Raw genomic sequence first — 10,178 nt, 5'->3', positions numbered from 1 at the left:
TAGCTCAGACAGGTATGGTGAGGGCGAGGCCGTGAAAACAATGCTACAATTTGGCGATCTTGTAATCAATGCTAACTGAAACTGCCAGCCAGTTAAAAGCTTTCAGAGGGGAATGTATACCATGTATACCATGTGTTTTTTTTTGACTGCGGAGGACAATACGAGTAGCATTATTCTGAGCCCTCTAGTTTGTGCCGTAGGTGATTAAGGAGATCGACGAGTAATCCACCCGAAACAACGCACAAACAGACATCTGACTACAGACGTGACGGTTATATACCATAATGATAGTCACGTGTCCAGTAAAGCTCCTTAATTCAGCGACGGGAGTTGAAAAAGGTGTCATTTCTGTCGTTATGAACATTATTATTTCCTCATCAAAATAAGTATTTCAAACCTAAAGATTGAAAATGTCACTATTTCAGCCTCTAGAAACATTTGATATAATTTAAGGCTAAAACTATAGTGATTTCCCCTCCCATAGTTTTCCCACCTATATACGTATATACACCTTGGTTTAAGCGTACTGGAAGACCCGTATAAAAAGCGTCCCAAGACGAACCACCAACGGCATCGCATTTGCTTCGCCCTTAATTCATAGCGAACTTGCGTTAGGCGGTGTGTGTGTGTGTACGCGCAGACGAAAGACTGCGGAAAAAGAATCTAAACCTGAGTGAAGACGTTCATTTGATTCCTTATAACACCAGCAGCATGCAGTAAACCTCCACACAGCAACATTATTAACATTTCTTTATTAACGCAGAAAATCGTAAATACAAGTAAAATGCTTTCAGAATTATGGGGACGCTACGAATATTATCAATCTAGAGAATGTGAGTTTGTCAGATAATGTAAGTTAATACTTAGCCAGTTTTCATGCTAGAGCTAATATAAATATGGTCTGTGATTGTTCTGAACTATCCTATCACTTTGTTATGTAGACGTGTAAATCTTCAATATTATACACATTGAATTTAAATATATACCTAGTCATGTTTCCGCATACAGCTAAAGTTAGGAGGACAGTATGAAAGTACGATAATTAATGCGTCAAGAATTTCGTAAAACGAACAAAAAACAACTTTTGTCAGGTAAACGAAAACAAGACTTGTCCTGAAGCGTGAAGACTCTTGAATCACTTGATGTCGCACAGCAAAGCGACGCCACGAAGGATCCAGCGGTCTGAGTGCTGTGAGGACCTGAGGGTGACGGTGGCCACGAAGGTCAGATCAGTACGGCGCGGCTTCTTGTAGATGGGGCACACGTAATGACTGGACTCGCTAGAGGCCGTGTTATTGGCAAAGATGTGGATGACGGGCATGATCTCAGAGAGAATTTTGTTGCGGGACTCTACCAGCTTGGAGTAGCGGCGGTCCCAGCCGGCCCCTTCCAAGTACAGGCCATAAACGTACACGCCCTCCACCGGTTCAGTGCGGACTTCGTCTTTCATCATCTTGGTGACTTGGTTCTGCAGAATTACGTTGTCTAGCGCCCAGCCTTTGTGAGCGCGAGTCACCTCCTGCACATCAAACAGGCACGCTGGAAGAGCCTCCTTCGATGGTCACGTGAAACTTCATTGTAAATGTTGTCACAGAAAACTTCAACCCGTTTTTAGGAGATGGGTTAACCGCTAATAAAATATTCTATCTGAGGATATGTTAACTGACATCAAAATTTACTATGCATTCAATACCACGGATCCACTTCAGTCAAACGAGAGATTTAACAAGTACTAAGATGCACATTAGCTCTGAGACATGCCAACCTGTCTCATTGCTGTAAGGAAGCCCTGTGGATTGAAGAACCCCGTCATCCAGAAAATCTTGGGGCGGCCTTTGAAACACCAGGTGCAAAACTGTAAATTGCGGTCAATCAGTTCTGTGAACCAGAAGCCCAAGGTACTTGATTCCCAGGACATCTGTGGTAGCAATACATAAAAAGGAACACTGTTTAACTTTGTGCTTCTCAGATATTAAATGATATTCTTAGATATCTTATTTCCTATTCAAATAATTTAGGCTTAATGGAACATTAAGAATATTTTCCATGCACTCCTTAAAGCAATGTACGTGTGTGTTCAGTGTTTTTAAGCAAAGCTGACAAAAATTGCTTTCCTTTATTTTGTTAAATTTCAAACAATGTAGAGCGCCAAATTCATACACCTTTTTCCACATACTTTAAATAAAATTCATTAACTACAGCGGCAAGTAACTATTCTACCCGGAATCTTCTGACAAAGACACAATTACTGTGAGAACACTATAACCTTATCCAACGGGGAAATTTACCAATTAAAAATTTACCATTATACATTACTTTTGAGAACTTAATCTCAAAACTAAAAACCTGTTATGGCCACAAGACATACGGAAGAATTGTGAGGTGCTGCAGCTCAGTATGTACAATTCACTCGGACAAGCATTCCACTTCAACTGTGCAGTGCAGAAACTAAGCCTCATTTTACAACCCCACACTAAAAACCAGAAGTGTAAGCCTCTCACTTACCCTGAGCCAGATGCTAGGGATGCGAGCATCATAGATACTGTCCAGGGCATCCGTCAGGTTTTCACTCATGATGATAGTACCATCAATTGCCAGCTTCAGGTCCTTGAGAGTGGCACTTACAGTTTTGATCACCTTGTTCATGCGATCTATCTCTTGCCGCAGGAAGATGTTCATAGGCTGCAGGATGCCCATCCTCTTCAGGCACGCCACAACTTCATGGGAGACATAGGGTGGTGGCAGCTTCCCCTCCATGTCTGTGCACATGTTATACACCACTGACTCACGTGTCTCACCCCCCATGCCCCCTGAGTCCTTGGGCTGAATGTTCAGGATGGAAGTAAGAACAGCCTCAGAAGTCTTGGTCTGGTACCTAAACGCATATGTAATCATTCTTTTTATGCAGAACCAAGACACTTCTCTGATATAAGTAGACGAGTAGAGGGATGAGCCGGTGTTTTACACGAAGTCAGCAAGTTAGAGTATTTCACATGTATGCAGCTATGTATGTAATAATTATGAACATTTATATAGCGCTTTTCCAACGATTTATCCAAAGCGCTTTACAGAAATGATACTGAATGAAACTGAATCACTAACAACCACGCACCCATTTCCACATATAACAGAACACTCACTTAGACAACAGAAATACTCGCTCATACACGAAATACAGACACACGTTCGGTATGTTAATGTTTCGGACAGGGTCGCAGTAAAGTCACTGTTGTGAAAAGCGGTGTCTTAAGTTTAGACTTAAAGGTGGTAAGAGAATATAGTGACGAAGGCTGACGGATAATCTGTTCTAAGTTGATGGGACGGTAGGGGAAAACCTCTGTCCATTCGTCTTAGTGGGACTTGATGAAGCTGTGTCAGAAGATGAGCGAAGAAGTAGTGCAGGCGTATTGATCGGAGTGAGTTCAGAGAGGTACCGAGGACCAGTATGTTTTGTAATGACGTGTATTTTGAATGAAATAAATGAAAGTGTGTTCAAAAAGGAGTATGTCACGACAAAGCATCCAGCCCTTTTATATAATGAGGTGTTTCATGGTAAGAAATAACAGCACAAAAAGAAAGTATAGATACTGATGAAACATTTATAGTATTATACTTGTGCACAAACACATCCTTTTCTACAATTCAATGCCAATATTTTTTTTCTCGTGACATAATTTAAGAAATATCTGCTACAAGGATGTAACTTACGTAATATCAGCATTGGAATGTAGACCAAAGATCTCGGGTTTGTCCGAAGCAGGCAGTGAATTGATATAAAGCAGATAGTCTTGACAAATCCTGGCCGGTGGAATGATATAGCCCTTGTAGAAATTAAAAGTTGGTTTAAACAGGTCCTCTCCAAACCACACTCGGCAGTAAGTATTCAGCAGACGCTTGTCGAAGTCATCAGTCACACGACCTCCATACTGGATCTCCCCTAACATGTAGCGCACACAGATCCAATTGACCCCCTGATAAGAAGACATTGCACCACTGAATGAGCTTACCTTAACAAATGATTCTTCAGCCTTAGCTAGTTAGGACCTAATCAGATGTCTAAGCAGCCTAGATACCATCCATGACAGACCAGCATTCCAGATGTTGAGGTCATCCCGACACCCACTTGAATCTCAGACCAACCTCCTGGATGTCCATATGATTTAAATACCCACTCCTAACTAGGATCAACCACCTCAAAGTATGTCACCTAGACTCTCACCCTAAACTGGGCTCAACCACCTCAATATGTGTCATCTGAACCCTTAACTGAGACTAACCTTTTTAATGTCCATGTCATCGAGGTGGGTTTGCACAAACTGCACACTGGCATTGTAGTCAGATGTATTAAACTCATAGGGGATATTCCAGCCGAGAGGACCAAACTTTCGCCGTTCTTGTACCACAGTGTGCAGGAAGCCAATACCATACAGCATTGGAAGCCACTGAGGCAGGTTGGTGTAGTCCAGCATTTCCTGGGTGATGCCACCATAAGTTCTCAGAAGCCCCGCCTTCACACCCTGGGGTGGCTCACAGGTAAACTTGATAGAACTCTGCATAATTACAAAAAAATTTTCACTTTAATATGCAGCCCTCTTTAAGAAGACTATTCATCTTAAAATTCTTGTCAAGTTTTCTCAAGATTTGAAACAAAAGAATCTTAGACATTGATGCCTACCTGAAGAAAGCTGATTGGAAACTTTGGAGTGCCTTCTGTAGTGACCCACAGTCGGAAAGAATCGTGAATGTGATGTGCATCTAGAATTGTTTCCATGGCCTCTGACACATAGTCAAGGGACAGGTGACAGTTCTGCAGCAGCAACCAGCCCCCACTGACCATGTAAAGCTGCATCATTTTTCGGGCATGCACTTCCTGACCCTGACCCATGGAGATAGCTCGGCATTCTGGTGTCCAAAAACAGAAAGCACATCCCGTCACTCTTTTGAAGTCGCTACTATCCCTTGCAAGTAAAAAAAAAACCTTTTAACATTCACTCTTTTTTTCTATTCATTTGCATCAACTTTAATAGTGTTCAGTGGTTGTAAAATAAGCATGCAAAATAAGGCATAAAAGACATAACACCTCAAGTGTAAAGCATTTGGAAGAATTACATTTACACCTGTCAAGGTGACACCCAAAGGCATTACTTTCATGTGACCTTCTCTTCCACTTACAAATTTTCACCCTTAAAGTTTTACCCAGTTTACTAAAAGATGCTTTTTCATGCTTTGCTGGCACTGCAGCCTGAACTAGCCAACGGAAAAAAAGAAAAAAAATTGTCTATTAATGTGTTTATTTAAGATTTGTTGCTGGCGTTAAGCTCATGCTCACTAGCCACAACTTGGACACACACTGCACTAAGACCTTAATTAATTGTTCTTTAAACAAAAACATATAGGACATATGAAAAAAAAGCAAGTTATGGTAAATGTTACCTAAAGAGTGCTTTTTGGCAAGAGCCTCTATGCTGTTTGTGGGGTCTGATCCCATTGACAAAAGACCCACCAATGGTGTTTGTGGTATACTTTCTTGCCACACATTTTCCATGTTGAGTACGATTCCTTCTGCAAAAGTGGGGCCTAGAGCATCAGCAATGTAGTTCTTGGCTTGTGGTAATGTGCGGTCTGGGCACCAACAGCGAATTAAAAGGAGCCGTCGGAATATGTCCAGAGACACATCATAGCCATCAGGTATCACCTCCTGTTCTGGAGCATCCTTGTCAAACCATTGCTTCCACTGCTTTTCATTGCCTGAAATCTAGATGCACAGGGAAAAAATAACTTCATCATGCCACTGCAATAAAATTAATGAGACCAAAAATAAAAAACAAACAAAACTGGAGATCATATGACAAAAGGGAGACTTCATGAATATCGTCAATTCAGATTAATTCTGTAAAATTCTTTGATAAGAACGCTGAATTTGTCCTTAATGCAAAACCTGGGAAATAATGCCAGAGAACTCGTGCAGACCACTCAGCCCTACAAGATTCAGCCAGGTTAGATCAGTGATCCATTTAGAAGTTTTGGGGGGCGCACTTTTAAGGTCCAGGGCTGCCCCACCTGAAACATGAGAAAAAAATTATTTACTGCTACAGATACAGATCAGGAAAGTCTGTAGAATACACAGGCTTTGCAGACATGCTTACCTTTTCTCAGAACAATCTAGAAAACCTTCCAAAATATAATAAAAAATATTGACTTTGGAAAACCAGTAATTATATGTAGCACTCTAGTCAGGCCCGTTCTTAGCCCCCGCGGGGCAAAGGGCATGTGCGGGGCCCTCACGCCACGATCACACGGTTTTAGTTGGGATCTAAAGTCACTTTTTTCCTCAGGGATATCTCGTCTTTTATCATTGACAGCACGCTGCATACACATTACAACATAAGCCTACGATTAATTTATTTGTAACGTTCGTCAATAGGTTACAATCAAAAGCGCGGGGCCCCTTGAAGCGCGGGGCCCTAGGCAGATGCCTCGTCCGCCTGCCCCTAAGCACGGCCCTGACTCTAGTAGTGTACTAATTATGTCTTTCTTTGTAGAAGGTAGGGGTCAAATAGCTCCCATAACTGTCCCTTTCTCACGCTGGCTGCATATGTAATAGCCAGCCTTGAACTGCCCACCCGTGGCTACTGGCTACTAGACCTATTGTTACGAAGTTGCCTGAGCCACTTGGGGAGACCATGACCAGACAGGGCGAGATGGGGAGTGACCACGGGGGGGGGGGCTGATAAAGGTCGTGACGAGAGTGTGGGAAAAGGGGTGGATGGTTCTGGAAAGTTTGACAGGGATAGAATAATAGTGTAACTTTACAGTTGAGAGAGGCTTTTTGATTTTGGAAGTGAGAGTGGAGAGACGGCAGGCAAGCTGCTGAGTGAGACTCTGAATAAAATCTACAGTTATGATGCAATTGCCATCTTTGTTGTGTTCCTGTACGACCAGCCCATCCCTACGTAGCCATCAGCCATCAGGGACTGACGCATTGGTTATATATACGAAAATTTCAAAGCAACCTTAATGAGGTCTTTTATATTTTACATGTTTTCTTATGGTTCATAAAAATGTTCTCATTTCCAGACTTTTTACACATTTCCCTGACATCCCTTAACTATCATATTCCCTGACAACATATAAATGATAAATTAATGACTGATGTAACATTCCAGTTCTCAATTTTAAGAATTTTGTGACCAAAAGCGTACTAATAAATATAGTTAAACTTTAGTCCTACAGCACTTTTTTTTTGTGCTCAAACTTTTTTGTAGTGTTGTTCAGTGCAGCAAAAACCTACTTTCAAAGAAAACACAGCCTCTATTTTAAATGGACTTCTATTTGTAAGACTAAATAATCTTCACTAAAAAAGTAACCATACTGTGAGAGAACTATTGGTCGAGTCCCCTGACGTGTTCTAGTAAGACAAAGAAAGTCAAACAGTTGTGAGAACATTTCAAACGTACAATCTACAAGAGCGTGTCATTACTATTACTGATCACAATGAGAAGGTATATGCCTAGAAGATGTGGTTAGCAAGGACACTGTTATGATTGTTTCCTTTTTACTTGTTGAATTTTTCATGTCAACTTCTTGGAAGAGGGTCTAAAACAACCAGATTTATAAGAAGAGATGTAATTTTCAAAGTTGAACAAATTCCCCCCCAAAACACTTAACTGTTTCACACACCTGTTTTTTTAATTCTTAGGAGTGCAATAAGTTCTTTCTGTGAGGTTGGGGGAGGGGAGTCTCATGTTTTGTGCCCAGTCAGTAACTAAGGCTGTATCATGGAGCAACAGCTACTCCTCTAAACTGTCAGAAAGAAGAGTGTGCCAGAGACAATATCTGAACCAATGACACTCGATTCTTGCTGTATAAAGGAATATATGTTCATTTGAGGTCAGAATAATGCTGTCTTATAGATTCTTTTGCCTCACAGCACACACAAGAATTCCCTATGCCAGTGATGCCCAACCTTTCTCGGCCTGCGGGCCATACGCATTTCCGACATGCGTGTCACGGGCCGCTTCACCGCAAAAATAAAAAAAAAAAAAAAAAAATAGAGCAGATACCATTTTTAGTGGAAACATGTTGTACTTACCATTAATTATGTAGTAATTAGTGGGATATTTGAAGTTGTTTACCCGAAGCCAACTTCTGAATGTCCGGCTGCATCGTAGAGAAACCAAGTCGGAGCACTGAATCAAAATGTTCGTCCATCGAAAAAAAGATTGAGAGACGCCTACGTAGGGACAAATACTTCTTCTTCCCTTTTTTTAGTTTTTTTAGGTCTTTTTTATTACTAACATGCACATGCTGATTTCCAGCACTGTGGGCAGAAGTTTCGCGGGCCGGATATGGCCCGCGGGCCGTAGGTTGGGCATCCCTGCCCTATGCAAAGCCTCACAATGTTTTAAAAAAGTTTTTCTTACCAAAAAAACCCCCCAGTAATCTGCTTTGGCAAGTAGGGAAGTTTAAAACTTTAAAACATTGCACATGCATTTGTCATGTTTATTCTACCTTTGATAAGAACATCAAATTCCTCCTTCTTTACTTTCTTAGACTGCAAGTCAATTTTCAGAGCTAAAAGCAGGGTGAAGGTCAGCTTGTCTGCCTCATACAGCCCCTGAACAGCATAATTGAACACCTTGAACATCATATAGTCAATGATGTTTGAAATGCGCTTTTGTGTAGCGGGTGATTTCTGAGAACTGCAAAGAAATGAAACAAATGCAAGCACATGCTTATAAACTACCATCTCTAGCTCTTCACAAACAAAAAGTGTGTAGAAGGATCTTGCAAGATCCTAACTTCTACAGAACTGGTATAAAATGCACAGCTGGTCTTCCATTTTAAACTTGTTGCAAAACCTCCAAACTCAACCAAATTGCTCAATTTATTTTTTAGAATGAAGCTAGAATTGTCAGTTGTTAAAAGACATACAACTACATAGATCTGAATGACTCTAGCACTTCAAAAAATGAACTAGCACCATCTATTGCATAACGCATGGTGACTTTTCTGACAACCCAATATATTTTGTATTGGAAGCAGGGTTTACTTTTTCAAGGACTGGTCAAAAATTTCCAGGAATTGGTACAAAGAGGTCTGATACATGCAGTTGACAAAACTCATCTCCACGATCAGGAAGTATAGGATACTGCCCCTGGTGGCCACAGGGCGGTACTCTTCTCGGGTGGAGCTGATCTTTTCTGCGGTCTCTGCTGCATATTCAAGTTTCTGGTGGACATGCTGGGCAGTTGTTTTGGTAATAGCCAAAACATTAATGAGATCCTCATCGTCCACTAAGCTGCCCTGTAGGAAAGAATCAGCAGAAATACCAGTTGTGCTATGTATTCACAGCTGAAAAATATTTTAATAACAACACGGGTCAACACTGAAATTATTACTGACTTAAAAAGGTCCTAATCTGTAGTATCTATAGATCATGCTTGCAGAGGGCAGGTCACAGTCAATAGTTCTGCAAAACCTAAACACCACTTGATCAAGTCAGAATTTCTGCTTACAAATATACACACACATTCAAATATATACATACAAACACCATCAGAGTTACCCAATATCACCACGCTTACAGTTAGCCAACAGTAAATTTGTGCTGAGAAGATCAAAGGAAAAAGAGGTGGAGGAATGGTGTGGTGTGCTGCTGGCGGGTTGAAGAGGTAGATAACAAAAATGGGATGATGCCAGTTCCAACAAATCAATGAATTTGCTTTGAGCGTTCATGGTATAAAGTAGATTTAATTTCCCCAAAACCATTTTTATTTTTGTTATTTTGAGTTTGAGGCATTGCATTAATTAATGAAATGAATAGAGATTTTAGAATTTTTTATGTGCTTGCAGTTGATATGGTCTTCATTAATGGGTAGGATGTAGCTGGAGAACTTTAAGGGTCACAAATAAAGACCTTTGTTGATGTAAGTCGGAATAAGAGGTTGTCCTCTAACTCTTTCATTTTCTTCTTGTTGGCCATCACTTCCTCAACCAGCTCTACTCGCTCTCTCTCCAGTTCCTAGACAAAGAAATGTTAATTTTTTGCTGCTTTACTGTTTGGATAATTATGGATAAGCATGATAATAATTTTAAAAGTTCCTCTCTGTTGCACACATCCACATAAAAATATACAAAACAGTAAGCAGAAAAAAAACAAAAACATAAATCCTTTG

At 40.7% G+C, this 10,178-nt stretch overlaps 1 protein-coding gene across 7 annotated transcripts in view; it reads right to left on the bottom strand.

Moving 5' to 3' along the window:
* Positions 1–737: 737 nt before the first annotated feature.
* Positions 738–10,178, bottom strand: part of LOC112576804 (dynein heavy chain 5, axonemal-like) — an 80,192-nt gene continuing 70,751 nt past the window's right edge. For 2 of the 7 annotated variants that reach the window (XM_025259547.1, XM_025259545.1), the window contains exons 45-55: positions 9,920–10,024; positions 9,053–9,306; positions 8,512–8,702; positions 5,939–6,060; positions 5,434–5,755; positions 4,676–4,902; positions 4,278–4,550; positions 3,709–3,971; positions 2,506–2,875; positions 1,766–1,918; positions 738–1,519 (exon numbers count right to left, since the gene is read on the bottom strand). In XM_025259547.1, coding sequence (XP_025115332.1) covers positions 1,136–1,519; positions 1,766–1,918; positions 2,506–2,875; positions 3,709–3,971; positions 4,278–4,550; positions 4,676–4,902; positions 5,434–5,755; positions 5,939–6,060; positions 8,512–8,702; positions 9,053–9,306; positions 9,920–10,024 — 2,664 coding nt within the window. In that variant the 3' untranslated portion in view covers positions 738–1,135. Of the gene's footprint in view, positions 1,919–2,505; positions 2,876–3,708; positions 3,972–4,277; positions 4,551–4,675; positions 4,903–5,433; positions 5,756–5,938; positions 6,061–8,511; positions 8,703–9,052; positions 9,307–9,919; positions 10,025–10,178 lie in introns of those variants that run through there. The other 5 variants (XM_025259548.1, XM_025259551.1, XM_025259546.1 and 2 more) reach the window with 4 other exon arrangements.

The sequence above is a fragment of the Pomacea canaliculata genome, linkage group LG12 (genome assembly GCF_003073045.1).
Source record: "Pomacea canaliculata isolate SZHN2017 linkage group LG12, ASM307304v1, whole genome shotgun sequence".
Classification (NCBI taxonomy): Eukaryota; Metazoa; Mollusca; class Gastropoda; order Architaenioglossa; family Ampullariidae; genus Pomacea; species Pomacea canaliculata.
The sequence above is the reverse complement of the archived record's forward strand: the minus strand, read 5'-3'. Positions and strand labels throughout refer to the sequence as shown.